Source organism: Pipistrellus hanaki (assembly GCF_964339955.1).
Source record: "Pipistrellus hanaki genome assembly, chromosome: 14".
Classification (NCBI taxonomy): Eukaryota; Metazoa; Chordata; class Mammalia; order Chiroptera; family Vespertilionidae; genus Pipistrellus; species Pipistrellus hanaki.
In genome coordinates, this window is record NC_140516.1 from 17,412,907 (window position 1) to 17,440,883 (window position 27,977).

General features: G+C 58.3%; 2 protein-coding genes across 3 annotated transcripts in view; both read right to left on the bottom strand.

Moving 5' to 3' along the window:
- Window positions 1–27,977, bottom strand: part of COL13A1 (collagen type XIII alpha 1 chain) — a 78,608-nt gene that overhangs the window by 47,653 nt on the left and 2,978 nt on the right. Inside the window, exons 2-15 of one of the 2 annotated variants that reach the window (XM_084903703.1) lie at window positions 27,861–27,887; window positions 25,181–25,216; window positions 22,113–22,139; window positions 20,844–20,894; window positions 16,537–16,572; window positions 15,801–15,827; window positions 14,955–14,981; window positions 10,949–10,975; window positions 10,830–10,856; window positions 10,270–10,296; window positions 7,325–7,390; window positions 3,926–4,033; window positions 1,643–1,669; window positions 874–909 (exon numbers count right to left, since the gene is read on the bottom strand). In XM_084903703.1, the coding sequence (XP_084759829.1) occupies window positions 874–909; window positions 1,643–1,669; window positions 3,926–4,033; window positions 7,325–7,390; window positions 10,270–10,296; window positions 10,830–10,856; window positions 10,949–10,975; window positions 14,955–14,981; window positions 15,801–15,827; window positions 16,537–16,572; window positions 20,844–20,894; window positions 22,113–22,139; window positions 25,181–25,195 (501 nt within the window). In that variant the 5' untranslated portion in view covers window positions 25,196–25,216; window positions 27,861–27,887. Of the gene's footprint in view, window positions 1–873; window positions 910–1,642; window positions 1,670–3,925; window positions 4,034–7,324; window positions 7,391–10,269; window positions 10,297–10,829; window positions 10,857–10,948; window positions 10,976–14,954; window positions 14,982–15,800; window positions 15,828–16,536; window positions 16,573–20,843; window positions 20,895–22,112; window positions 22,140–25,180; window positions 25,217–27,860; window positions 27,888–27,977 lie in introns of those variants that run through there. The other variant, XM_084903704.1, reaches the window with a different exon arrangement.
- Window positions 25,847–27,977, bottom strand: part of LOC311632645 (collagen alpha-1(XIII) chain-like) — a gene marked incomplete at its 3' end in the record, with an annotated part of 65,247 nt that continues 63,116 nt past the window's right edge. The window contains exon 4 of the mRNA XM_084904373.1: window positions 25,847–25,854. Within this exon, the coding sequence (XP_084760499.1) occupies window positions 25,847–25,854 (8 nt within the window). The remainder of the gene's footprint in view (window positions 25,855–27,977) is intronic.

Genomic DNA, 27,977 nt, shown 5'->3' on the forward strand with positions numbered 1-27,977 from the left:
AAATGTGATGCCAGCATGCCGGGACACGCCCATTTTGAACACTGCCCTGGGCCTGCTGCTCTGTAAGGAAACCTGTCTAGTCCACAGGGGGTGGAGGTGGGGCTGAGATGCCCAGTAGAGGGAGAGCAGAGTCACCCCCGCCCACAGCCAGCGCCAATCACTCGGCATGTGGAGGCGGCCGTCTTGGCCTTTCCGTCCGCCATGCGGTGTGAATGTGTGAAGGAGCCCAGGGGAGACCAGCGGCACTCTCAGATGGCCAATCCACAGAATCGTGAGAAAGAAATTGTCATTTCAAGCCAGTATGTTTGGGATGGTTTGTTGCACAGCAACAGGTAACCTACCCATTCACCAGGACTGAGCTCATAGGCTGTCACCTCCTAGAAGACTTCCCAACTCCAGCCAACCTGGAAGGAACCTCTCCACCACCCTGTATTCACAGTGCTCTGTGATGGCAGCAACCAGCACAGACAACCTTCACCGGGGTTATTGGTGCAGGAATCCCACCTCTCTGGCCTGTGAGCTGCCGGAGAGCAGGGCTGGGACCCTACCCATTTCCCCAACCGCGCTCAACACGGAGCTCTGCCTGGAGGGCCTGAGGTGCCTCGGGACAGGTACAGCCACCCAGGCTGGCAGGGAGACTATTCTGGGTCAGAGGTCCAGCTGGACCACTGATTTGCCCAAGGCCCTGTCCCCTCTTCTTCAGCCTCCTGCTACCCGAAGTAGAGATATGACCTCTATCCAGCCAACCTCACATGCATTATGAAGCTCATGCTGGGTGAGTGTTTGTGCAAAATTATGTGTGTGTGCACCATGGTGAGAACCCGCTTGAGTTATCGCTGTGGGGTGAGGTCTTCCCCTCCCTCCACTTCTTACCTTCCGGCCATGGTACCCCTGGATCCCTGGGTCTCCCTGGGGGTGGGGGTGGGGGAGGAAAAGAGAAGATGGTTAGAGATGTTTGCCTAAAGCCAAACGTCAGCTCCTGCTGTTCCCCTCACACTCCCATCTCTCTTCCTCCCTATGTCTAAATCCCTCCGACCTCCACGCACAGCCAGCCCTGGAACAATAACAGAGGCTGCTCTGCTCCTCAGAACAAGTCAACTTGGCAGGAGACCTGAGTTTCAGTTTTGGTTCCACCACCGACTCTCTGTCGAAAACTTGGACCAGTCACTTTGCCCTGGGCCCTCAGCATCATTTGTAAAATGGTTGGGCTTTGCAGCTTCTCACCCTCAGAGCCCCAGGTTCCCCGCTTCAGAGGGAGAGCCTGTTTGACATCATGAGCTTCCAGATACAGTTTCAGAAGAGACCAGACGGCCCCGAAGGTCCCTTCTAGTCCGACCCTTGAGGAAACACTTTGATTGGGATGCTGCGACAGTGTCCTGGGTATCAACCCGGAGTTTCCAACCAGCCTACTAGCTCCTTGGAGGTGGGACCAGCCATAGGACTTGGTCAGCCGAGCACACAAATGGTTGTGGGACCCAGGCAGTTCCCAGGGGGCCAGTGGTTTGGAAGAGAGCTAAGCCTGATCCATCTCTCAGCTCAGCTCTCTCTCAGCTCCTTACGCAGAACCCTTCAGTACTGCCTGCCCCTCCTCCTGCAGGAACTCTCCCATCTGCTCAGTGTATCCCCTCCAAAGGGCCCTCACCTTCGGTCCAGGAGGCCCAGGAAAGCCCTGCGGAAGCAAGAGAGAGGTGAGTGGAGGTGGGTTCCACAGGCAAACAGTTGAGGGTAGTCATGCTGACAGGGGATGCTGGGGCAGAGCGGTGCTTGAAGAGCTCTGAGGGGCTTTGGATGTGCTGGGGAATGGATCAGAGGATCCGGGGCGGGTGTCTGAAACCTGCTGAGGGCACACGGGGACGCCAGGCTGGTGTCCCTCTCTGGAGCCATGTGGCGCCGTGGGTATCTTCTCTGTGCTTGCCCACTGGAAAAATAGGTCAGTGGCATCATGCTACGTCGACAGTGTGGTTTGGTCCGGATCCCCACCCGCCCACCTCCTAATTGGGACCCCTCCCTGGAAAGCCACCAGTCAGGATTTTGCCTTTGGCCCTGCCAGCCGGCGGGGGAGCCCTTTGTCTCCGTCCTACCGGACACCGTGACCATGGCAGCCGCGGCTGGGAGGTGGCACGGACCCAGGAGCCCGAGGGAGAGGCGGGGGAAGATGTGCTGTCTCCACGCGGTGGTGGGAGCGGGTCTGGATGGCAAACATGGGCTTCAGGAAACCCTGATGCCGGGGTCTGGGCTGTTTCAACTGGTTTGAAAACACTCTGTTTTACTTCTTCTTTATAAAAAAGCTTAACACAGAAAACCATCTGGCTTGGGTTCAGTGAGTGGGAGCCCGATGTGTTTGGGGAGGCCGGCCAGCAGAGAAGTGGATTCTGAGCACTTCTTGGTTTTCCCAGCTTGGTTTGGTTCAGTTCCCTACATTTCACTTCCTTTCAGGCTTTCCATTTTCCCATCTAGAAATTCAGGAAAGTGGGACTAGTCTCCTTCCCTGAGGTCCTGGGGGGAAATGATGGAAATATTTTTAAATCCGCGGAGGGGGTCAAGCTGGGCAGGAGAGCCAAGCCCCCAGCGAGCTTGTTTCACCCGCTGTGCCCCCTCTGGCCACGCAGGTGCCGCTCAGTTGGAGCTGTCGCCCAGTCCAGGAGACCCCGCCCTGAGCCTCAGCATTGGCAACGGGGCAGCTAAGGGGCTAGAGGTGAAGCCAAGTGACCCGATGTGACTGTGCTCATGGAGGGCCATTTGGCAGGGAGGTCGTGACTCAGCAATTTCTCCTCGGGGGGCTCCATCCCAGTGACAATTCGGTGTGCAAACGTTCAGGTTCAAGGATACAGATCGCAGAAGGGAACTCGTTAACTGCTCTCTCAGGTCCAGGAGCCCTAAGACCCATGTCCTGTGAGACGCCTGATGTGGGAAAGCGAGAGCTTTATGAGGGCAAATGAAAAAGACTGTGGTATTTGTCATAACTATATCTGAGGAGGAGGAAAATGGGAATGATGGTGAACTCTGAATATGGGAAAAGAGACCATTGAAATCTGTTTCTTTGTCTATATCCCAAGCTTTTCATGATGAATGTATGAGGTTTCAGTCATAAGAGAGAAAACCAGGCTTGTTTGTGTGTTAGCGACCTGGGAAAACATTATTAAACAGACTTTGTCCTTCACCCTGTCCCTCCAGTAACACATGCCATTCGTCTTAGCTCTGGATTGATTGAGAACCTATTTTCTCCAGAGAAGTCCAGATGCCTGCCGGGTTATTCTCCTGCCCTGCCGCTTTCTTGCACTAAATCGGGTTGAGAAAGACTCAGGTCCTGGCCAGGGGCTTGGGAATGGGTGACTTGGTGGCCACTGGGCTTAAATAGTCCCCTGTGGGTGGTCTTGCCTGGAGGTGGGGTGCCTGCTAGCCTCCCTGGGCCCCTGCCCGTCCTCAGGCTGGGTGCAGGAACCCCTGGCTGACTTGGCCTCCAGCTGGTGGCTTAGTAGTGGGAAACCTGCACACACCAGGAATGGCATGTTGGTTAGGAGTGCCAGCTGGTAGGACAAACCTCCATCCGAACCCACTGGCCCCAATTCAGGTTCTCCCAAGCCCAGGGGGCAGGGAAAAGCCATCAGAGGTGGCCCTGGAGACTTTCCCCTTTCTGCAGAGCTGGGGGTAGCCTGCCAGTGACTTCCTGCCTAGAAAGCAATGGCTGGAGTGGAGGACATGGCCCCAGGAGGCATGTTTTTAGAACCAGAGTGCAGCAGGTGAGTGTGGCAGGGATGGGCAGCGCCCTGCACAGGCCACCCACGTGCAATGGCCTTGCCAAGATGCTCTGGCCATTCGGCTGGGACACAGCTTCCCGGTGGGTGTGCGAAGTTTGGGTGCTTCCAGGGAATTCTTAGAACAATCCTTGGGAGAGGAGGTGTGGAGAGAGGAAGGTGGTACTTACACGTGGCCCCATGGGCCCTGGCAGTCCTGGATGCCCCAGAGGTCCACTTGGTCCAGGGGGGCCTGGGGGCCCTGGTGGGCCTTGGATACCGGCCTGGCCCTGTTCACCCTGAGATTCGTGGAGACAAGTGTTAGAGAGAGACCCCCGGGCGGTAGAGCGGTTCCCGCCCCAGTGCCATGCACCCGGTGAAGGCCTGCGTGGGCTCTGGTGGGGAGGCGGTGGTGGCGTGATGGCATGATGGCGTGATGGCGTGATGGCGTGATGGCGAGGCTGCTGCGGTGGTGACTACATGCAGGGACCGGTGGCAGCAAGGAGATGGCCAAGACACTGGGCCCCTAAGAGGACGTGCTGGTCCCAGCGTGACAGCCCTGCTGCGGTGGCAGAGGCAGAGGGGTGAGCGAGGTGACCCCGGTGGAAGGCCCGCTCGCAGCCTGGCCAGAGCACCGGAGTCCCCTAGGCAGTCTGGGACCGGGGCCTGCCTCTGTGCCCTGGCCTCCCAGCCACCGAATGAGAACAGCGGTCCCTTCTTTCCTAATGCAGCTGTTGGCCATTTTTGATGATCTGGCCCAGAGGATCCAATCAGATCCTCAGGTCAGAGGTCAGAGACTTTTGTTTAGCTCACTAAAGAGATTTTAAGTAAATAAAATAAAATAAAATTGGATTGATGGGTTCTGATGAAAATACTGGGAGCCCTGGCAGCTAGGCCCACATTCCCGGGGGCAATCATGGACTGGATGCAGGAATGGCGCCCCCTTCAGGTGGGGCATGAGTTCTCCAGTTGCATCAGGATGGGTGAGGGCCTGGGCAGCATCATGTTCCCTTAGGAGGAGGAGAGAGCCTGGGGCTGGGGACCAGTCAGAGGTATCCCAAGTGAGCTCTCCAGGGATGACCTTGGCTCAGGTCGTGTGACGAGGGGCCCACCCTGCGGACAGCATAACACAGAACAGCCTGAGGGGGAAGGGGTGGGAGTTCCAGGGGCTGCAGGGAACGCAGGCAGCCTGCGTTCCAGGCCCGCCCACCCCGCTCAGGGGGATCTCGGCATAGCCTGTCTGACTCCTGCTTCCCCGTATAAAAAGGGGAGCTGATGATGCTTCCTGCAAACTCTACAGAGGGCAATGATGATTATAAACAGTGGTGCAGGGCCTCAGGATGAGAACTGTAAGATTCTGGCAGCACCTGCTTGAGCCAGCTCTGGGCTGGGGCAGCCTAGGGCAGATAGCACCCGGCAGAGCTACTCTGGGCCCCGGGCTTCATCCTGCCACACCCGGAGAAGAGGCTTGAGGGCGCCGAGTGCTTCCAGTGGAGGAGGCAGGTGCAGAAAAGGGTAGCGGGCCCCACGTTACAGAAAACAGGCTCAAGGAGGTTGAGTTCCCTGATCAAGGCCATGTGAGAATTCAGGGGGAAGTCAGGACCCCAGCTCGGAACTCTAGACTATTCCTATTCATTCCAAGTAAGCCCCCAGCAAACACTGCTCACCGTCCAACTTTCTACACGTTGGGAGTGACCTCTAGTCCCATCTGCTAAGCACATCATCTCTCTTATAAAGAGTTCTGTTTCCACTAATATAGGACCCAGTGTTTAAGTATTTGACAGAGCCTGTAAAGTCAATGTTGGTTTATCCGTAGGAAATGGACAAATCTTTGTATGCCCCACCACTGCTGACAGGCCGACGCTGCCGCGGGCAGCACGGGGGCCGCTAAACCTCTCTCTGTGCTTTGGAAACCGGGCCAGCGCAGCTCAGAGTCCTGGCTCACCCACCCCTGGCTCTGGAGAAGGGAGGCAGTCACAGGCCTGGGCCCCTCTCGATTTCTTCATCTGAAAGGTGGGAATGATGACGGCTGGACCGCCACTGGCGGCGGCCGGTGTGGGATTACGTGAGCTGATCCATGTAGAATGCTTACAACAGCGCCTGGAACCAGCGCGGGCTCAGCAAGTAGCAGCTGATGCGGCTCAGGCAGCTGGGGCCGAGGCGGCCGCTTGGGTGGAGGTGAATGGCCGCTCGGACAGCAAGGACCCAGCTCTCCTGGGGTGCGGTCTGGCACGGGTGGGGGTGGGTATGACAGTGGGGTGGGCCTGGTGCTTCTCTGAGCTGCCAGTGGCCTCCCCCCCCCCCCCCCCCCGAATAGCCACTCTTGGGGTAAGCACTCAGAGCACATGGAGGCTCTCGAGGATTTGGCGGGTGTAATGGGACACGCAGGCTCGGGTAACACACCCAGCACGTGTCCCTCTGTATTTTTAGTTGTTAATTGGAGTGACTTTTTCAGCCTTGTTCTATCGGGCGCCTGACATGCAGGCCCCTGGACTTCCAAGTCAGGGCAGATGGTGGCGCCAGGCCATGCTGTCAGGCTGGCAGAGAGCATCTCCGAGCCTTGTCCCTTCCAGCACCCCTGTGGCCGTGGGGGTACCCCCTGCACGGTGTAAGGAAGGCTAGGGGTGTGGGTGGGAGCCGCGGGCTGCCTGGCCTAGAATCAAGCTGCGGTGCCTTAACCTGAACTCTGGGTCTGAGGCCTCTTGCTCTCTGTGGTCTGGTCCTACCCTGCCTCGCTGGGTTGGGAAGGCAGGAAGAAGGCATCGGCTGCTCAGTGATTATGCCTGTTGATTGTGGGCTACATTCCCTCTGCAAACTCCCTCCCTCCTCAAACTCAGGTTTGAAGTGATCAGATGCTAAGCAATCTGCATTTCTAAATATAAAGGGAGTAGGGCCGATTGAGAGAGCCGGAGGTAGGGGGGAGAGGGATGGGAAAAGGGGGTGTCTGAAGACCTGCTGCCCATTCCCATTCTGCCTCTTGCTGTGTGTGCAACCTTGGGCACAGATCCCCTTCTCATCAAGCCTCAATTTAATGAGAGCAATCAAACTGTGCTAGGAACTAGTCTAAGCACTGTGCACACAGAGCAACCCAATGCAGTAGGAACTGTTGCTAGCTTTGTTTTACAAACCAGAAAGCCGAGACACAGAAAGGTTAAGTAACTTGCCCCAAATCACACAGCTGGTAAGAGAGAGAGAGAGAGCGCCTGGGTGCTCTGCAATGTACTGTGTGACCTTGGCCAACTCACTCAACGTCTCTGAGCCTTGACTTCCTCATCTGAGAAATAAGGATGTCCATGCCCGATTCATAAAACTGTCGAGCGACTGAGATGAAATCGGGCCTGTGAAATGTGGGACATGGCGGCTGGCACCAGTGCGGGCTGTTGTGGTGGCTCCTGTGAGCAGCAATGGCAGTGGGTGTTAGGGATCTGTGTGTCTCCAGGTCTATGGCCCTGACCCGTCTATTTTTATCTAATTTAATTTAACCAAAAGAGAGTGAGGTTCTGTCTTGTCTGCAGCCCCCTCTTAGGCCCAGAGACTCTTGGAGACCCCGGGGAGGCCACAGGAGGTCAGGGCAAAGGGAAGGGGTCTACCTGGAAGGTCCGCCTTTTAATGACTGGGGGTGGAGCCAGTCGCACTGAATTGAGGAGAGGCAGCAGCTGAGGAGAAAGATGAGTTGGAAGGCCAGAGGGCAAAGGCCAAAGGTCGCAGGTGTTCAGGAGGATGCCAAAAGTCACCAGGAAGTCAGGGCGGCCAAGAGGGAACGGAGGAGAGATAGAGAGAAGAGAGATTAGCGAGTGTGAGGCACAGGAAGGGGAGGCATGGACCCAGCACTGTCAAGGCTTCGGGGGTGCAGTGCTGAAGGTGCCTTGAGGGTACACCGTCCCTCAGAGGAGGAGCGGCCCTTGGGGTGTTGGCCAGCAGCACCCCCCAACAGGGAGAGTGGTCCCCCTTGCCTGGGCCTGGCCCTTGGTGGCCACGCTGGGTCGAAAAAGCAGCCTGACACACAACCCAACATTGCACTGCGGGCCCCACCCGTGCTGGTGGTGGACAGGGGCTGCCGGGCTGAGGGCGGGAGACTCAGAGGCTCTGGGTACGTAGGAGCCACAGGGCCAGCTAAATTGGTACTTGAAGCCAGGCTGGTGTGTGGCTGCCTCTGGGTGCTCTTTTTTGGTTGAATGAGAAAGGCCGATGTCAGCGAATCTGGGGAGGTGGTCAAGGGCAGTGCCAAGCCCGGTTTCCCGGGGGCTGAACCGACGGAGGGTGTGGCCAGTGTGGGCACAAGATAAGTGCTACCGAGGTCTCACCCTGGGGCTGGATGGCTTGGAAAATAGAGGCTGGGCGAGGAAGTCCAACCACTTGTTTGGGAGAGGCAGCTTGCAATCACAGGATTGCGTGTGACGTCCATTTCTGGAAAACCCTGCTGCTTTCCGTCTCTCTGCCCATGCAGCGGAGCACCCGGTGGCTCCAGGACGTGGCTAGACCCACGTTGACACAAAGATGGCATCTAACCAGCCTTTTGTTTTGAAAGCATTTTAACTCCCACAAGGCCCCTGGGATGGGTATCAAGAACCAAAGGCCACCTGGGCTGAGAATGTGCCCAGCTGGGGGCTTGGGAGCCTAATCATGGCCTTTCTAGGTCATGGCCGCCTTCCGGGGCAGCGGCTGCGCCAGAGCCCCTGCCCCTCCCACCAGGGGCCCGTGGACATGCAATGTTGGCCTCTGCGTCCAGGAGCCTCTCAGCAGAGGAGACCAGAGCCTCCGGGAAGAGAACCTACAAACCTTCAGGGTAATTATCTGGTTGGAGTGCAGAGCTGCTAGGGAGCCGATTTGGTACTCCTGGGAGGGAAGGGGGAACGGAGGTGGTGAGACAGGGCGAGGGGGAGAGTGAGTGCCAGGGCCGCAGACACCACGCCCCCTGCTCCCCTACTCCCTGTCCCAGTGGACTCCATCCCAACCTTTGCCCCCGCTCCCCGCTCCCCTCCCGGCAGGTGCTGCAGGCTGCAACAGAGGCAGGGGCCAGCCTGGATCTCCCGGCACCTAGTGGGTCTGGAGGCCTGCCACCCCGATGCCCGCGAACTCCCAATCAACCACTTGCCCCAGAAGCCCCCTGCTTTCCTACCCACTTCCAAATGAACAGCAAGTGCCTCGCCCGCCCCGCTCTCACCCCTGCCTGGCCTGTACCCACACTGCCATGGCCATCATGCTGCTGCGCCTGGTGGCTAAGGTGCTTCTGGAGGCTTCTGTCCCTGCCCTCTCCCTCCCCCGCCCTCGCGCGTTCGCCCAGGTCTGGTGACACTCTCACAGCGCCTGCAGTTGTGTTGTCTTCTGTGCAGGGCGAAGCTGTCGTTCTTTCGGGCAACATAACAATCCCGTGAGCCCATCGTTTCAAATGAGCACAGCTGACCTTCTATTATTGTATCGGGATCAGGCCGGCCGGAACACCGGGGCCCCTGCGTCCCTGGGGCACATGCCACTGGCAGGCTGGCTCTGTCCGCAGGCGGCTGGCTTGCAGTCCCTGCCCAGGCCCAGCCCCAGCCCAACCTTGGCCTCAATGCCAATCCTGCTGCTCATGTTCAAGGCTCCCGGTGCCTCTTCCTGGCCCAGGAATCCAGGGCCAAACATCCTGATTGGCAGGACCCTGCTAGCAATGCCCTCCTGATGGCCCTGAGGAGCCTGGTGCACTGAGTCTGACTTGTGCTTGTCTCCACTCCCTCGTCCCCCTGTCCGACAGGGGTGGGCGGCCAGGGAGCCACACAACGTGTGTGTTTCTGGGCACGATGAGGCTCAGGACAGGGGAATGGGCACCGAAAGATGCCTGCCCAGGCCTGAGAGTGGCAAGGCTGATCTATCAAATGAAGGGCATTTTCCAGGTCGCTGGGCCTCTCCCTGGCCCTGGCCCTCCCGCCTGGAAAAGGGCTCTGCCAGTGCGGCTGGTGCCCCGCTGCGGGTTTGGGCTGTGCCGCCTGGGGAGAGCCAGGGCAAGAAGGAGCTGGGTTGGGGAGAGTGGCAGACCATCTCAGCCCCCAAACCTCCCTCTCTGCTTGCAAAGAGCCCAACATCGCTTCTTCCAGAGGCAGAGCAGAGACTTCACCCTTGAATGGTACAATTCGCCCCAGCTATCTCCTCCCGTGGAGGCTGGGCCATCCGAAACAATGACTAACCCAAAAGTCCCCGTGATGCGGCCAGGAAGGCAGCCAGACATACACGCAGTCACACTCACACAGACGCACAGACTCGCACAAGCCACACGGCAGAGGGAGCAGCTGGCCCTCGGAGTCACAGACACATGCCTGCTGGGAGACTCGCAGCCCAGACCTCGGGGCAGGTACACAGACACGCACGGATGGGCCGACACGAGCTGGAGACCGGCTCCGCACAAACTCACTGACCACAGGCGCACGCCGGGGCCCGGCAAACACTGCTCCCAGGCCCCTCTCCGGCTGCTGGCCGCAGGGGCGTCGTGTGGGCCTATTCCCAAGCTCTAGGTGCCGGGGCCCAGGAACATGAGGCTGATCAGTTTTAGGGGTTCACTTACCCGGTGCGGGTATTCTCCACACTGACCCTGAGGGGAGAGGAAGGAGAGGAGGGGGTTAGGCACTGGCTGGTGGCTGTCCGCCAGGGGCACCTCAGGGCTTGTGCACACCAGGCACACTCATCGCCCACCAGACCCCCTCTGGTCCTGGACTGAGCTCTCTGAGGTGGGAGAACCAACCCCTCTCCCCTCCCCACCCCACCCCTGACGGCAGCGTGAAAGAAACCCCGGGGACTGCCTGGATGTGGCCCCATGGAGCCCAGACAGGATCCCACTGCCGTGTACCACTCGCCTGACCCGAACAGGAGCTGTGCTCCACCCCTGACTGGAGGGATCTGCCCAAAAGGTTGGCCCTCTGGGTGGGTCCACCCGATGCCCCGGACGGCGAGGCAGGTGGGGCATTGAGGCCCTCAAAGACGCCTTCTCTGAGCTGGGGGTGCCAGGTCCCTGTGCCATCCACCTGGGTGAGCCCAGCAGAATCTCCATTAGAAATTCGGAGAGAGTAAACGTGTGCACCCTACCTGAGATGAAAATTCTAGAACACCTCCATCCATCGGGCTTACCTTTTCTCCTTTCTCTCCTGGGGGCCCCTATGAAGAGATGGAGAGGAGAGCGTTAGAAACTAGAGCTGAAAACTCAGTGGCCCAAAGCCTCTGCGGGGAACATTGGGGTGATTACCAACCGGCTGTCCTCGGGGACCCGCCAGGCCCTGTAGGGAGGAAACACACAGGTCAGTGGGCGCAGAGGAGGCCGGCCGAGGCGTTGGCCCAGGCAGGGGTTGTGATAGAAGTTTCTCAGGATGCTCGGGGTCAAAAGGGCTGGGCCCCACCACCCACGCCTGGTCTTCCTGGGCCCGAGATGCTCCCGGGGTGTGGCCTGTACCCCTACATGGCAGCATCGTCACCTGCCAGTGGGCACGGCTAGCTGTGCCCTGCCCCACCTGCACGGCCAAGAAGAAGAGGTGCCAACCTCATTCATTCCTCCCACCGTCATCTCTGGGCCCCTGGCTAGGAAGGAGGCCCTGCCCTGTGACGCCTGCCTCGCTCACGCCCATCTATCTTAAGGCTTTGGGGGAATCTTTGGCCAAAGAGAGGAAGTGGGAAGTTGAAGACTTAAGCCAGGTCCTGGGCCCCTTGGAGGAGCGTGAGGCCTTGGGATTTCCTTCCAGGGTCTCTGGTCAAATCTACAGGCCTGAGAGAGGCGCCCGGGCTTAGGGTGGACCCACGCTCTCTGAGGGCCGGCTCTGTCAGGAGCCTGAGCGGAGCCCGTGTGGACGCCTCACGGCTGGTTCGGAGGGCGCGGGAGGACAAGCTCTTCCGGTTCTGAGGACCTACCCTGAGGCTGGCTTTCCCTATATGCTGAGCTCACACCCCACTGGCCGTGAGGAAGGTGCTCACGTCAGCTCCAGCTCCCAGACGAGGCGAGGGAGACAAGGCGCAGCCTGGGGTGGCATTGGGACGTGAGTCCCAGTCTGTCTGACCATCAGGGCCCAGCTGTTCCCACTCTGCCACGCTCTCTGAACTGGGCTCGACCTTGGGAGGCAGGGCCTGGGCTTTTAGACTTGGCTGAGGCCAGGCAATGCCCCGGCTACTGGGGCCTGAGGTCCCTTCCAGCCACCATCCTCAGGGCCTGTGGGACCCGCCTGCTGGGCCCATCTCTTTGGGGCCTGACGAGCTCCTGATTCCCAGGACAATCCTTCTGGGTGGGGGTGTGCCTTCTGTTGCTCCTGGCTGGCCACCTGGACCAACCACCAGACTGGAAAAGTCCCAGGTTCACAGGGGGAGACAAGTGGCCTTTGGGGCAATCCATGTGGCACCCCAGCCCATATGGCTAACCCAGAGTTTAGTATCAAGATCCGCAGAATATGGTGCATCTGGCAGGAACCAGACTGCAAGTGACCAGGCCAGAGAGAGGAGCTAGATGAGCGAGGGAGAGCCAGGGGCCAAGAAATAAACAAAGGTTCGGGATCACACAGGCTCGCAGGAGTGAGTCAGACACCCCAAATGGTGATCCCTGGGCCACTGGTGGTCCCAGAGGTATGAGGTTGATCCTACAGAGTTTTCTTTCACTTAATTGCCAGCATTTAAGAGCAAGGAGAGCACAACAAAAACCTGGAGTTCAAGTTTCTTTTAAAAATTTCAAGGTCCAATAGCACATGACACCAATTAGCTCCCGCTGCAAGCAGCTGCCCCTTGAAGGGGCGGATGACGAGCTGGCTAAGGTGCTTGTTGTGTCTCCCGTGTGCCAGGCACTGTTCTCAGCACTTGGTGGGAATGGACGGTCCCCACCCTTAGCACCCTGGAAACAGTGGGACACGTTGTGAGTTCAAGAGTCCCCACTTTCCTTTAGGGCACCAGTGGGACCCCTTTCATCAAGTTCTTGGGTCTGCTCTGAGGTGGGTGGGGCAGAGGTAACTGCCTTTTAACAGGTGAGGACCTGGGTAAGCAGGTGAGGGTGAGCCCCAGCTCCATGTTGGACGCCCAGCAGAGGGGAGAACTAGCTGGGGAGGAAGGTGAGTAGGAGACGGACAGATGATAAGCAGACTGAGATAATTACACTAGACAGGGCATTGAATTAATAGCTCGGCATCCCCGAGCCAAGTCAAACAGGATTTTAATTGCCTGTTGGATTTTGATGGATGACTATGAGGCAGATAGGGGATCTATCACACCGGTGTGGGCTCAAGAATTAGCTCTGACCTCTGAACAGGCAGGTTAACTGGGGTGGGGCAGAGGGACGTCAGGAAGGGGGAGACCCTTTCCTTCCAGACCAAGGGTCCTGGCAGCAGAAAGGAGGCGTGGTGAAGGGGTGAGATCTCCCCCCGTGGGGCTTCATCCCAGCTCTCTTACTTAGAAGTTGTATGGCCTTGGGCAAAATACTCAACCACTCTGTGCCTCCAGCCCCCACCTTTGTCCAGTGGGAATAAGAAGTCATTATGAAGATTACAGAACAGGGGGGCTCATGACCATCATGTCTACTTCTCCAGGCCACCGGGAAGGAATGCCCCAAACACCTGGCATCCAAGCCCCTTAAGCCTGGACCACAATGGCAACATGGAAGTTTACTCCTGCCTTGGTCTCCATTACCTCAGACATGTGCACAACATTCTTAGGAACAGGGTGGGGGCCACAAGAAAGGCATGTGCAGTGGAGATGGCTGGGATGGAGAGGAAAGCGGGCTGGGGGACCTGGTTCCAATGCCAGTTCTCCCACCCACTACTTCCACCATGTCACCGCCCTTCTTCCGGATGTTTTAAGGACTTTCCTGCCTCAGGACCTTTGCACAAGCTGTTCTTCCATGTCCTCCCCATTCCCTTTTCTCTTAGTTAAACCCTCAGGCACGCCTCTCTGACCCTCAGCCTGGGTGAGGTGCTGTAATACTGAGGTTGCTCAGGGCAACAGGAGCTGCCTTTTCATAGCACTAATTACCAAGGCAATTAGTTAAATTAAATCAGGGATTATTTAAATGTGTGCATCCCAATGACCCTGGGAGCTAAGGGATGGCAAGCACAGTGTCTTCCACATGGCTGACTGTATCCCTAGCACCTGGCACGGGATCATGCTGAGGATTTAGTGAGATGATATATGTACTTAGCTCCATGAAGAAAACCCGCAATACATGTGAGCTGGGCCTCAGCCAAGCGCACAGGCTGAGGTCCTGAGGGAGCTGAGTTGCAGGGGGCCCATGGCAGGTTCGGGAGAGCTGGGGCTGAACCCCAGGCCTCCCAGATGGCATCCCTTCGACCTCGTGACCATCTACGAGGTGATCTGTCTCCCTCAGGGGCGGGGTTCTGGCCTCCCATGCCCTGGCAGTGCCCCAGGCGTGGATGGAGAGTGTCCTCACCTGGCACTTGGAGCAAGGTACCAGCCTGAGCCCGCTGGGCAGGGGGACAGGAGCCTGCCCTGTTGCTCTCTCCCCTGGCACAAGCCCCAGGCCTGGCCGCAGAAGCTGGCAGCTCACAATGCCGATGTGACCAACCCCGGAGGCAGGGCAGGTCCCAGCCGGGGCTGGCCCCTCTGCTCTTAATGGCCCAGCAGCCCCTCTGAGAACTGGCCCCTCCCCTAGAGTAGACAGCTCCGGAGGGGGCAGACCTTTCCTTCTGGAAGAAGTGGCCTGGGGCGGGGTGTGGCAGGGGGAGGTGGGGAGACAGTACAGAGAGGAAATTCTGGTTGAAGGCTCTGCAGAGGTAGAAGGGGATGGAGGAAGGTGGGACCTCCACCGGCTTCTCCTCGGAGGCTGCTTTTGCCCAGAGGGGCAGGACTGCCTAGAGTCCGGAGCAGCCAGAGGAGGCCGGGTGTGAGGAAACCAGGCCAAAGATGAGGTGCTGGAGGGAACAAAGGTGAACCAAGGGGCTATGACCCCCCAGTGTGAGCACGGAATGTAAGCTCATCCCGGAGGGGCGCTACCTGTAACTCCGTATGACGTTGGCCATTGGCCAAGCCTGGATCCCTCTGGGCCTCCCTTCCCCCATTTCTCAGGTGGAGCAGCCCCCTGCCCACCTCTCCTCCCTTCACTGATGTGGGGCTCTAGGGGGATGCCCTGTACACAGCGGGGGGTGGCGGTGATTGTGGTGGCAGCTACTTCCCTGTCCCTGGTGCCCCGTTGGCCAGGCAGTGCTGGGCTGATGCCCGCCCCCCCGCCCCCCTCCCCGCCCCCCCCGAGGGAAGACAGGAAAGCTGGGGCCTTACCATCTCTCCTTTGGGTCCGGGGTAGCCCTGGAAGGAGAAGAGCATGAGTGCCGGCACATTGTTTGCACCCAGAAGCCGCCCTGCCCTGCCCTGTCCTCCCTCCATCGCCAGGTCCTGGGAGGTGAGTGACATGATGACCACAGCCACTCCGTGCTCAGCTATGGCCTGCAGAGGGGAGTGACCGGGCGGGCAGCCAGGCCCCTCATCTGAGAGGATGCCAGCTGCTCAGGGAGACTGTGGGGTGGCATCTGAGAGCACTGGAAGGTTGAGTTCCCTCCAGGTCACCCCTTCCTAAGAGTAGGGAGGGGTCTCCTTTCCCGTGAACATTTGTGCCATTCAAGCCAAAAGACTGAAATGAACAAGAGAGTTCAAGATGGGGCAGCAACCTCCTTACAGAATTGGGCGTGTGTGTATATGTGTGTGTGTGTGTGTGTGTGTGTGTGTGTCCCCATCCACCAGGATGGGAGATGCAGGAGGCGCCCTGGCGGTGCTGGAACAATAGTGTGAGTGAGTTTAGAGTTAGTTGCTGAGCCCTCCCCACCCATCCCCCTTCCAGGAGCACCCCGCATCGCCACGTTCTAGGGTGGCTCTTGCTCCAGACGCTGAAGGCCCATCTTGGCGGCGGTGGACTTGTGCCGGGTGCAGGACCACTGGGGTCAAGGGTAACCCAATCTAATGGCCCCTCCTCCCTTCCCATTGGTACCAATGTTCTGCCCCAGGAACAGTCATTCTGCCTGAAGCTTCTTTCCAAGCCATTGGGGTCTTGCCGAAGGACTAAGAGACCCCAGGTTAGTGACCGGGACCAAGTGACGGGGAGGAGCCTGAGGCCCAAGAGGGTCTACTCACCGGTTTGCCGTCCAGCCCAATGGGACCCTGAAAGCAGAAAGAGGACAGATGTGAAGGCCCAGCAGCCAGACCTCCTGCCACAAAGGCTACCTGGGCAGCGGGTAAGACTCCACCAGTGAGGGTTCGAGTCTCTGCTTGGCCACTTACTGGTGATGTGACCACGGCTAAGCCAGTTTCCCATCCTAAAATGGGGATGAGACTAATAGGCCTTCTACCGAGGGTGAGGAGTGAGATGTTGTCTGTGAGATGCCCCACAGGAGGACCCTCTGGGGCCGTCACCATTGCCAACGCAGACCTCTGCCTCAGCTTCGCGAACAGGGGGCAGTGTGCTCCTAGGAAGCCAGACTGGCAGGCATCAGGCCTGTGGGAGAGAGCTGCCCCTCTGCCCTCTCTCCTGGGGTCTGTCTTGGGCTCCCAGGGCATCCAGACGGCCACCCAACTGCCTCAAGGATGGAGCTTGCCTCCCTGCAGAGCATCATCTGTGCCACACTCCAGTGCCCAGGGTTTGCCTATGACTTCCCTATGGCTCCTGTCCCGCCGTCCCTCCATCTCCGCGCTCATCTCCCTGCCTCACTTGCACTGCGCTCCTCTCCTCGGCGGCTCTTGGGAAAGGCCGGAGGAGAGGGCTCTTTGACCGGGGTTGGAAGGGCAGGGCTGGCCATGCGTGAAGGGCTGGCCACCCAGCCAGGCCCAGGGATCCCCGGAGCCACAGCTAACCTCAGCTCTCCCCACTTACCGGAAATCCAGGAAACCCTCGGGTGCCCGGCTGGCCCTGAAAGGAATGGAGAGGAGTGAGGACGGTGAGGAGATGAAACTAATCCTTAGCCCCTGGTTCACCTTTGTTCCCCGAGGGGCCTGGCCGTCCGCCCCCTCCTCTGTGATCATCCAGGGAAGACACTCTCCATGTGAGCTGGCTGCCAGGGCGGGTAAAGGGAGCAGCTCCTCCCAGGCCGGGGTGGGGGAGGGGAAGGAGACGGCCAGGATCCTCTGGGTCTTCCTGGGAAGTGGCCCCCCGAGCTCCTCGCCACTGTGGACACCCTGAACCTCGGCATATAAACAGGTGATGGAGAGCGGGGACAGCGGGGACGCGGCCGGCAGCACACTGAACCCGACCTGTGGTTTTCCAAGTCCTTTTTGTTTACAGTCATGACTCACGGCCACTTATCTAAGGACAGCTTGGCCATCAGCGGGTTCGGATGCATGTTTTCAGGCCGGGCTAGGGGCGCCTGCTCACTTCCCGCTTAGCAGGCCTCTCCTAGTTGGGCAATTTTGGGTACCCCCATCTGATCTGCAGGATCTGCAGGATCCATTCGTGCCCATTGTCCTGGGGGTGCAGAGGAAATAGATAGATACTCAGGTTGGAGACTGCAAGCAGGTTCACTGGTTTATGGTCAATAATCAGGACAGAGATGTGCCTAGCCAGGTGAGAAGCAGCATGAAGCTGTGCAGTCCCAGGGCTGGGGGTGGGGTGGGGTGTGGAAAGAGGGCTGGTCGGGAGGTAAAGGGCCACGGAGAGCTAAGAAGCACCAGTACTGTCGCTCTCCTTCTCCAGACCAATAATGGCTCTCGTCTACACACGCCATTCGTGGCCATCCTCGACTCATCCGCATCTGCCATCCTCAGTCCTTTCCTGCTGTATCTTCCCGCCGACGCAGGCACACTGGCTCCCCTGCCTCCCCCAGACACACCGCATCTTTCACGTGTTTAGCCCTCAGCTTAGAGTCCCTCCATGACCGAGATGGCCGCGATCTCTTCCCAAGCTTGGGCTCTTGAATCCGGCCACCTCCACCAACAATGGTTGTGTGACTCTGAGCAAGTGGTCTAACCTCTCTGTCTTAACCACCTCACCTGGAGGAGGAGGACAGCCCTAGAACCTCACAGGGATGGGGGAGCACATTCAGTTATGTCTGCGGAGCCCTTTGAAATGGCAGCTGCCACCATCGGCCGATAGTTGGGTTGAACTGAATCTAGAAGCACCAGGATAAAGCCAGGTTGCTTTTGAACCTGATACTTCTTAGGACCCAAGGAGGCGTGTCCTTGCCAAACAGTAGTGTCAGAACCGGACCCAGTCCATCTGCTGTGAACCCGGGACATCTCCAAGCTGCTTCGATCATTCTCGAAGCTGTGGACACCAGTGCCCAGAAGCCTCTGCTCTGGAGGCATGGCTGGTCGGAGGTGGGCCCTGGCCAGTGAGTGCCCTGGCCAGGCAGGGGGGATGCCGCAGGCTCAGGAGGGGCTTCTGGCAGGCACCCAGAAGGACAAGCGGAAAGAGATGCCTTTCTTGTATCAGAAGGGCCCCTGGCTTTTCTGCTCTCAACGATAAGTGATGCTAAGTATAGCACCGAGCAGAAAACTCGGAACCGTGCACCGTGACCTCTGCAACCTCCCACTGTAAACTTCGGACTTCTCCGAACGCCGAGAGGAAGGAAAGGCCGGAGGAGAGGGTTCCAAGAAGCATCTTCAAGTCCCACTTGGGCCGATGTTTACGTGGTGGGGACGGTCACATGGTTTGCTAATTACAGAGCCTGCCTGGCAGCAGGAGGCCTCTCTCCAGCCCCAAGCCAAACCCGGGGCCGGCCCAGGGCTTTTTAGGGACCTTGGGTAGAATGCTGTCATTGACCAAACGGAAACTGGGACTCTACTTACTGGAGAGGTTGGGTCTGGGCAAGGCCCTCAGAGAGGCTTGGAAGTGGAATTTAATTTACAACAAGTTCTATCCTGAGGGTGGACATCCCTCCCGATGTTTATTGCTGGTCCTTATATTTATTTGTGAACAGCCTGTTTGTATTCTTTACCGATATTTTCTACAAGGTTGTTTGTCTTTTTTCTATGGGTTTGAGTGAAGCTCTCTGTCAAGCTCAGTGACCCTTGGGTAATCATGCTGCAAGCATTCCTCCCCTTGGCATTGGCCTTTCTCATGTGCCAGATGGGAGTTTTACACTGAAGTCGACAAACGTATCCGTCTCGTCCAACAATAGTTTCTTGTGGCTTCTGGGTCCGATGTTGTGTTTTGAAGGTCTTTCCCAAGTTAAACATGAACCCGGCCAGCACGGCTCCTCGGCTGGTGGTGGCTCATGCGCCAGGAGATCAGGGCACAAGCCGGAGGTGGCCGATTAATGATTCTCCCATCGCTGATGTTTCCATCTCTCTCCCCCTCTCCCTTCCTCTCTGAAATCAATAAAATTATATATTTTTTAAAAATGATAAAATGTTTGCTCCTGCTTTGTCCTTGTATTTTAGGGCTTCATGTTTTGCATCTAAGTGTTTTATTCATTCGAAATTTACTAAAATTTGATATAACCAGTGGGGTAAATATCCAGCTTTTTTTGTTTGTTTTAAATGACTTTTTTTTTCTTCCTTCTAAGAGGCTTGTCAATGGGCCCAATATAATCTCCTGAACAATTTCTCTCTCTATTATGAAATCAAGACTCTATCACAGACCAACTTACAGTGCATTTGGCCTCCCCATCCTGTTCCATGTGCAGGGAGACTTGCTCCACCTCTCAGCTCCCAGAGCTCATCAGCGCCCCTCCCTGGCTGCCTAGCTCATCACAACTCCAGCCCTAACCTCGCAGCTTCCTCTCTGACCCCTCTCCTTGGCCTGTGGGTGGAGGGAAGACGCCTGCTCTCTGTTGGCTGCTCCGTCGGAGGCAGGAGAGGGGCAGCTGGGCTTCCCCCATCCGTTGGGCCAGCCTCAGACGCCCAGAAGCTGGCCCCGGAACAGAAGGTGCAGCTCCCCTCGAGCTCTCCTTGCACACAGCAGGTGAGGAGAAGCACGGAGCGGGACATGGAGAGGGGGGCCTGCCGCTGAGGGGGAGGCCCTGGGTGCCAGAGGCCCTGGGTTCTGGTCCTGCCCCAGCCTCTACGTGTGGGACCCTGGCCAAGCCCCTTCCCCTCCCTGGACCAGTTTCCCCTCTCAGAGGGCTGTGCGTTCCTCTGCTGAGGTCCTTTCCGCCCGGACAGTAGGTGATTTTTATTGATTTGAGAGAGAGAGAGAGAGAGAGGCTGGGGAGAGAAGCATCGATGTGAGAAAGAAACAGCAATCAGCTGCCTTCCGTCTGTGCCCTGATCTGAAATGGACCCACAACCTGGGTATGTGCCCTGACCAGGAACCAAACCCCTGACCCTTTGGTGTACAGAAATAGTCGGCAAACCTTGGCTCGGAGCCACATGCAGCTCTTTGGCCCCTTGCGTGTTCTAATGTCACTTCTTCAAAACAGACTCACCCAGGCCGAAAAACGGCTTTTGCACATGGGCCACGAAGTTTCACTCGCACTGTACGTGCGCGCCCGCACGCGGTCTAATGTGGAAGAGCCACACTCAAGGGGCCAAAGAGCCGCATGTGGCTCACGAGCCGCGGTTTGCCCACCACTGGTGTATGGGATGATGTTCCAACCCACTGAGCCACACTGGCCAGGGCAATATTTGGTGATTTTATGGAAGCCCCGTGGCTCGGGCATTCTTTGAGAAAAGCAGCTAGGCCTTCTTTCCAGAGTCGCCATGTCTTCGCACCTTAGCACCCGGGTCACCTCTGGCCCCTGAGGGCGCGTGTCTACACGGAATCCTCTCTGCCTTCCCCAAGCCCCCGCCACCGGGCGGAGGGAGGAAGGCCCAGGACCAGGGGAAGCACAAAAGGAGCCTCTGAGGGCGCGGGGTGGCTCGGCCTCCCCGGGGCCAGCAGCGGGTGTGGGATGGGGTCTCTGTGCCTGGGTATTTGCCCAGGGGCTTCCAGAACCAGGCGCGACCCCTGGACACCGGAGCACCCCCTCCTGGCGGGAGTGGGCACATCCTCCCCTGTGGCTATACACAGCGGGGCCCCCTGGCAGCTGCTGCAGTTTGGTAATTCAGAGGCTGTAATTTAGGTATATTTAGGCAGGCCGCTCGCTAAGATCCACAGCAGCCCCGAGGCCTGGCTTGGCCACAGCGTCACATGTGGCGTCTGCCACACCCAGAGGCAAAGCCTCCACCCCGAGCCCTTTTCATTAACTCACCCATCCCACCCATCTCCCCCTCCCACCCCCCAACAAAGCAAAGACCACTCACAGGGGGGCCTCGGGGCCCGATGATGGACATCCCGGCGTCTCCTGGGGCCCCCTAGGGAAGAGAGAAGGCGGAGAGGGAGGGGGAGCCAGGGGCAGGGCAGGAGGGGAGAGGGGAGGGGTGGGAGGAGAAGAGTCAGAGGGAGGGGCTGGCCGGTGGGGAAGGAGGAGCATGCCAGGGTGGAGTGGCAGCCGAGGAGGAGGACAGAGGGGCCAGGGGATGCACAGGAAGAGGGCGGTCAGGGGAGAGGAGGCCCAGGATGAAGGGAGCATCCAGGAGAGTTTGAGGAGAGCAGCCGGCAGGCAGGAGGGATAGAGCAAGAAGAGATGTAGCAAGAGCACAGGATGTGGGGACCAGGAAAGAGGACGGTAGGAGCCCAGGCCCCGAGTGGGAGATGAGGAGTCAGCGCAGTGGTGGGCGAGAGGGCAGCACAGGGAGGGAGGGAGGGAGGAAGGAAGTGGGGAAGGAAGGGGACGAGGGAGGGGGGAGGGAGAAGGGAGGAGCACAGCTCAGCCATGGCTGCTCAGGCCCCAGAAGCCTCTCCCCACCACCCTACTCAGGACCCTCTCCGACCTGCCCAGGCCCACCCAAGTTTCCAGCCCCCAGGTCTTCTTCCCCACCCCATCCCCAAATACCCAAGTGGCTGCCCACCCTGCAGCCGATGGACAGCAGCCTGCCCCCCCCCGGTTGGAGCTGCTGAAACAGAGGGTGGGGACACCACACACACGGGCCCGGTGGGCCCAGCACCCTGAGCCTGAGGCCGAGCTGCCGGGAACTTCCTAGTCCTGGGTTCAGGGTGGCACAGAGGGGTTCTGTGGGGTGGGGAGGGCGACAGGAGGATGAAGGTGGATGGCGCGGATGGGATGAGAGGTGATGCTCTGACAGAAGGACCAGTGCCTGCTGGGAGGGGGACAGGAGGCCGCAGCCCACTCAAAACAGGGACGTGTGCTCCTTGACTCTGGGAAGGGTGACCGCCTGAGGCCCGGAGTCAGAACCCCAAGCACAGGCGCAGGCAGCCTTACAGGCAGGCTGGGGGGGGACCCACTGGCCAGGAGGCTTGGGGCTCAGCCCAGGAATCCCAAGACCCCAGCCTGACGGCGTGGAAACTGTTAGGAAAAGCGTGTGAGGCTGAGGGCCCGCAGGCCCAGCTGGCAGCTCTGCTCCGGGGGCCATGCCAGCGGGCGGGCTGAGCTGGGGCCTCTGAGGGCCCCCTAGTCCACGGGGTGGACGCATCGGCCCGGCGGGAGGGCAGAGGGGAACGTGCGGACTCACCTTCTCGCCTGGTCGGCCCTTTACTCCCTGGGGCAGCCACATGCAACACAGGGTGCAGGGAGAGGGAGGAGAGAAAAAAGAAAGGATGAGAGGGAGGCGCACACACAGGGTCTGTGTTAATGGCACAGCAACCACACAAGAGAAATCGCCGTGAAATGAGAAATAAAACAAAACACAGATGCTGACACATGACAGGTCCCGCCTCTGGCAAGCACCGCGTGCACTTGGCTGTGGCCCCAGCCCTAGCCTTCTCCAAGCCTGTGTGTGTGTGTGTGTGTGTGTGTGTGTGTGTGAGAGAGAGAGAGAGAGAGAGAGAGAGAGAGAGAGAGAGAGAGAAACACACAGGTCGGAAAATCTGCCTGAGAAGCTGTGGCCCCATCTGGGTGGCCAGCTAAGGTGGGGTGGCCATGGGGAGGCTGTCCCAGGAACCGCATTGTGGGGTGGAATCTAGGTGTGAAATCTAACTGAGCATCAAGCACAACAGACACACCAGGAGTCCTTAGGGCTGGCCAGGCAAGATGGCGGGAGAGGGGTTGGAGCACCGTGGGAGGACCGATAAGAGGACACACACAGCCGAAACTGGTTTGGCTCAGTGGTAGAGCATCGGTCTGTGGACTGAAAGGTCCCGGGTTCAATTCCGGTCAAGGGCATGTACATTGGTTGCAGGTACATTCCTGGTAGGGGGTGTGCAGGAAGCAGCTGGTCGATGTTTCTCTGTCATCGACGTTTCTAGCTCCCTATCTCTCTCCCTTCCTCTCTGTAAAAAATCAATAAAAAATATATATATATAAAAAAAAAAAAAGAGGACACACACATCTGGGAGGATGGAGGATGGATCTGAGATGCAGAGGAGACTGGGTAATGGCCCAGGGTCCCTGTAACCATAGTGACCAGTGGATAGACAGCCCCAATGGACCTTAATCCTTAGGAGCCAGTTGTGCCACCCCTGGTGAACCAGGGGACAACTCCCTCAGGAACTTCACACCTCCTGGCCACCCCAGTTCTTATCAGGTGGCTCCTGCCGGGACGACTACTGGGCAGCCAAATGGGTCCATTGCCACATGTAAAGTAGCACAAGCAGCAGGAAACCCTCAGCTTGAAAACAGCTTTGTGGGGAAGGAAATGGGGAGACCTCCTGTGGCTCTGCCTCCTGTCCCACCACTGTGGGCAGGGACAGGCTCAGATGGGTACTGTCAGGGGAACGTGTCCACGGGGCCCAAGAAGGCAGGTGGGAGGGCAGCAGGAGGGTCAGGCCCTGAAGGGGCAGCAGGAGGGAGCAGCTTTCATTTTGCAATGTGCCCAGCAGCCTGGTGGCCGCACTCCAAGTAGAGTTTCCAGAAGCTTACCTGTTAGGTGCAAAGTTTAGAGTCTGGCAGTCAGCTTGGGTACAAAAGCCAGCTCTACCCCAACCCTGGCCTGAGTCTCAACATTCCCACCAATAACGTGGGATCCTGGAGGGCTACAGTGGGGAACGTGCCTGGCATAGGCCCACCCACAGCAAGCCCCTGAGAAAGGCTGGCTGGATGTCCTTTCCCTGCTCCACTCAGAGGAGGGCCCCGTGACAGCATGGGGACTCGTGTTTGGAGTCAGAGAACTGAAGAAGAGCGTCGGGTCAGTGCTGGGGCCTGGGAGGCGGTGGGAGAGCCATGGCTGGGCCCTGGGGGAGCTCAAAGTCCTGTGACCTGGAACACCCCTTGTCCTGAACCTCTGAAACGTCCTGGATCCTAGACCTAAGGACTGAGGCTCCGCCCTAAGGATCAGACCCCCCCCCTCCCCCCCCTTAGAGCCAATGTTGGGGAGGGGAAGTAGCATTGCCAGGGTCAAGGGCACAGGTCTGGAGTCAGGCTGTCTGGATTAAAGCCTTGATCAGCCACTTCCTGGCCATGTGACCTTGGGGAAGACACAACAGCTGAGCCTCAATTTTCTCACCTGAAAAAATGGGGGTGGGAACTGTGCCTACCTCCTATGGTTCTAGAGAGGACCTGAGGACCCAGTGAACCAATGCACAGAAGGCTCTTAGCACAACGCCCGCATGCAGTTAGTTAGCACTCGCCAGTGTCAGCTGTGGTCTGGGTGTCTTCGCTCTGGGCACCAGGTTCACACCAGCAAGCAAACCTGCACTGGGACACCATTCCAAGCCCAGGAGGTGAGGTGATGAGGAAAAGCACGCGAGTGACACGGAAGGATGGCAGAGGGGTAGTCAGGGAGCACCCGGGAGCTAGGCTGAATGGCAGGAGGGAAGTTAGGGGTCCGACAGGGTGGTGGTGAGGCCGGGTATGGCCATCAGTGCCCTGGGCTGCCAGCCCGAGACTGTCCTGCCCTTTCTAGCCCCTCAGAAGCTGGAAACCACCAGGAAAGTCCCAGCACTGGGGCCTGCAGGCCCAGTGCCGGCCTCCCCATCCCTGAACACTCTCCCTGTCAAACACTCCTGTCTCCCGTTCGCCATGACTTTCAGCAGGAGCCGTCACATGTTTGACTCGCAGCCTCCTGGTGAGGATTCGGAAGCGCTGCCTGGAGCAAGCCCCACCTTCACCACCTTCCAGGCTCTGTGTAGGGCACATGGCTCCGAAGCCGCTCCACGTGGTGTCCAGAGAGCACCTGGAGGCTGCATTCCTCCCATCTTTTGCTCCTCTTGCCGGGAGCTGGGGTGGTGGTGGTGGTGGTGGTGGCTGCAGGAGCCGCTAGAAATGGAGGGGGAGCTGCCAGCTTCGGGGTGGAGTGGGTGGGAATCCTCACGATCAATATCAAGAGGGGTTGGGGCCTTACCCTGACCTCCCCGGGTGATGGGCAAAGAACTTTCGCTATGCTTTTTTTCTTGGCGTTTTCCTTTGCCATGGCAACTCTCTGGAGAGGGAAGCCATATTGGAGGAGCTGAAGGGTTGAACTAAAACTCCTCTCCTCCTGGCCGGTCCCTCTCCGCAGCTGACTGGGGCGGGGGCCGGGAGAGGTCCAGTTCCCCTGCCCTCTCCTCTGGCTGGGGCAGGCAGCCTCTTGTCATGTTTGGAGGACAGGCCAGCGTGGAGAAGCAAGCAATGGCCACCCAAGCAGGTAACAACGCCCCAACTCACCACACGTCCGGGCATCCCAATGGCACCTTTGTCGCCCTGAGGAATGAGGCAGAGACAATTAGATGCGGCTGGAGCTGGGCCAGCAAGTGAAGGGCCCCCCTGGGAACTGTGCACCCACGACCTGGTTTGCATGGGCAGCTGAGCCCAGGCATCGTGTGCATGAACTTGCCCATGTGGCCCCCACAGACTGTTCTGTGATCAGCCACCCCCATCACTATCTGCACGCAGGCCCGGCGCTGTGTTCCACTAGGGGTCCAAGGCTTTTCTTCCCTAGATCCAAGTCACACTCAGCTTCGAGGCCCAGAGCAGGGTGAGTGGCAGCTCCCCTAGGACAGATACGTGAATCACTTTCCCCGATCTGTCTTTGCCAAAGCCCGGGATCGGTGCCCACACTCCCCAGCTCCCCCCATACCCTCTGTCCTTCCACACCCCCTCGGTGCGGCCACCCCCGGCACCGACAGGAAGAACCGTGAGCCGTGTGGATGCGGCCGCACCATGAGCTGCAGCTGCCCGGAGGGAAATGCTTTGTTTTGTAGCCAGGGTTACATCTTCTCACTCTGGAAATCTGCTTATTATGTTTGGTGCCTCCCCCTTTTTGGTAAGAAAGCATTTTTTTGCAATTAGACGTGTGCAGACATCATAAAGTCTGGGGTGGGCCTGGGTTTGCTAGGAGCCTGCAAAGACGGAAAGCGACAGGGGCCAAGAATCAGGTGGTGTTTATCCCGCTGAGCAGGTGGAGCTGGGTCTGTGGATTCTCCTGAAGGGGGCAGGCATTTCTGGGGTGATTCTGTGTCTGCGGACTGCACCGAGGGACAATTAGTACCCCAAAGTATATGTGGACGCACCAGAGAGTAGCAGTTGACTCTGAAATCAGGCTCTCGTGATGTGTACCTTGTGGAGACGGAGGGCGTCTTTAGTGACACGCCGGCCTTTGCTGTGTGGCAGAGTAGTGGCCTTGGCCATGAGCATGGGTCCGTTTCCTTAGCCTCCCTGAGCATCTGCATCTCTCTCGCGGCTGCTGGGCCGCTGCCCTGGGATGAGGTCTCTGGAACGCTCACTCCCGGTGCCTGGCACCTGGTGAGTGTTGCGTAAATGGCAGCGAGGGGGAGGGAGCCCAGCGGGCAAGTGCGTTTTGTGAGCATGTTTATCCTTCCCACATTTTGCATTTCACAACGGGCCAGCGTCAGCAAATCTCCCGTGGGTCACTCCCGGCTCCTCTGTGCAGACGCAGGAGCAGGACCTTGACCCTGACCTGCAGCTCGGCGGCCCTCTCTGCGGCTGCACCCGGCCCACGGGCCGCGGGTGTGACATCCCCGTGGCCCACTTACTCTCGGGCTTTTGAATGTTATTGCAGGATGTGTTTTGGTTTCTCTTCATTTCTTTTAAAAAAAACTAATGTTCTTTGCAGTCCCGGCCATAAAACGCCGGGGTTCGGGGCAGGCGCAGAATGGCCAGAGACTGGAAAGTATGCGCAGCAGCCCCTACTCTGTGAATCGCCCCCAAATGCTTTTTAAAGGTGGACGTTGTCAGAAAAACAAAGTCTGCCCACGTTCCCCCAGTCATCTGATTTCCCCCCTCCTTGGGTTTGATGGGACCGGTTCCCCCGTCCTCCTCTGCTCCGGGGCTCGGCCTGACTGGGCGAGTTTCCATCTTCAAGGCTAAATAGTCTCCCACATGCATTTCATTAAGAAAGTCACTGCTGGACATGAATTCTAGAAGCTGTTGGATTAGCCACGAGGTTATGGTATAATTCATGTCAGAAGAGGAGCACCTGGCGTAGGAGGGAGGCACACGGGGTCTGCAATTCAATGGATGTGGCCTTCGGCGCAGGGAGAGAGGGCAACCTGGTCCCTGCCTTGGGTCACAGCCACACCTCGCCTCGGCCCTCTGGCTGGCCACAGCCTCTTGCTGAGTCCCTCTCCACCCGGGGGCCCATGGTATCCAGTACTTAATGCATGTATGTCCCAGGCTACATCCTACAGAGCAATGCTGTGCAGACTGTAAAGATGGTTCTCAGACATGGAGCATGGACCACAGGAAACAACAGTATGGAATGGCGTGGGCTCCCGAGAGGTTTACAACAGAAGCTCGGGCGATTGGACAAGGGATGTCACCTCTCTGTGTCTTAGCTTCCTCATCAACAAAATGGGCACAATGATATCCATTTCACTGAGTCGCTGACAAATCAAATGTATGAAGAGTGACTGGCATTGTGCTTGGCCATGCATGAAGATCTCAATGAGAGGGGACTAGTAGTATTATTTCTACTTTTATTTCAAAGCCCCCGTAGTGACTTGGCACAGCCTCTCCAGCTTTTAGATATGGTAAGGGGGGAGGGGGGAGAGAGACAAGTTTTTGAGTGTACTCTCACCAGAGGGCATAGGACAAAGCAGGGACCTCGGTCTTAATCCCAGCTGGTGTGAAGAGAATGCCCCTCTCAGGCCTCCATTGTAGGGCCATCGTCTGGAAGTCAGACTCAGCATGGGAGTCACCTGTGTGCTGTCACCCGCCTGTCTGGGCCCAGGAGGTACCAGAGAGCTGCCCCCTCAGCTCCGGGCCAGCTGGGAGAGGCCGCTCACCCAGCCGCAGCTGGAGGACAGCAGCCACCCAGCCTGGCCAGCGCTTGGGTTGAGGAAGAGCATGTGAGACGGAAGCAGAGGAAGGAACGAAAGCTACTTACCGGGAGGCCAGGTCTCCCAACAGGACCCTGAAATAAAGGGGGAGGGTGAAGAGTGTGAAGGTCAGGTTATTGTAATATCTGCCCCTCCCCCAGCTATGTGACCCGGAGTCACTTCTG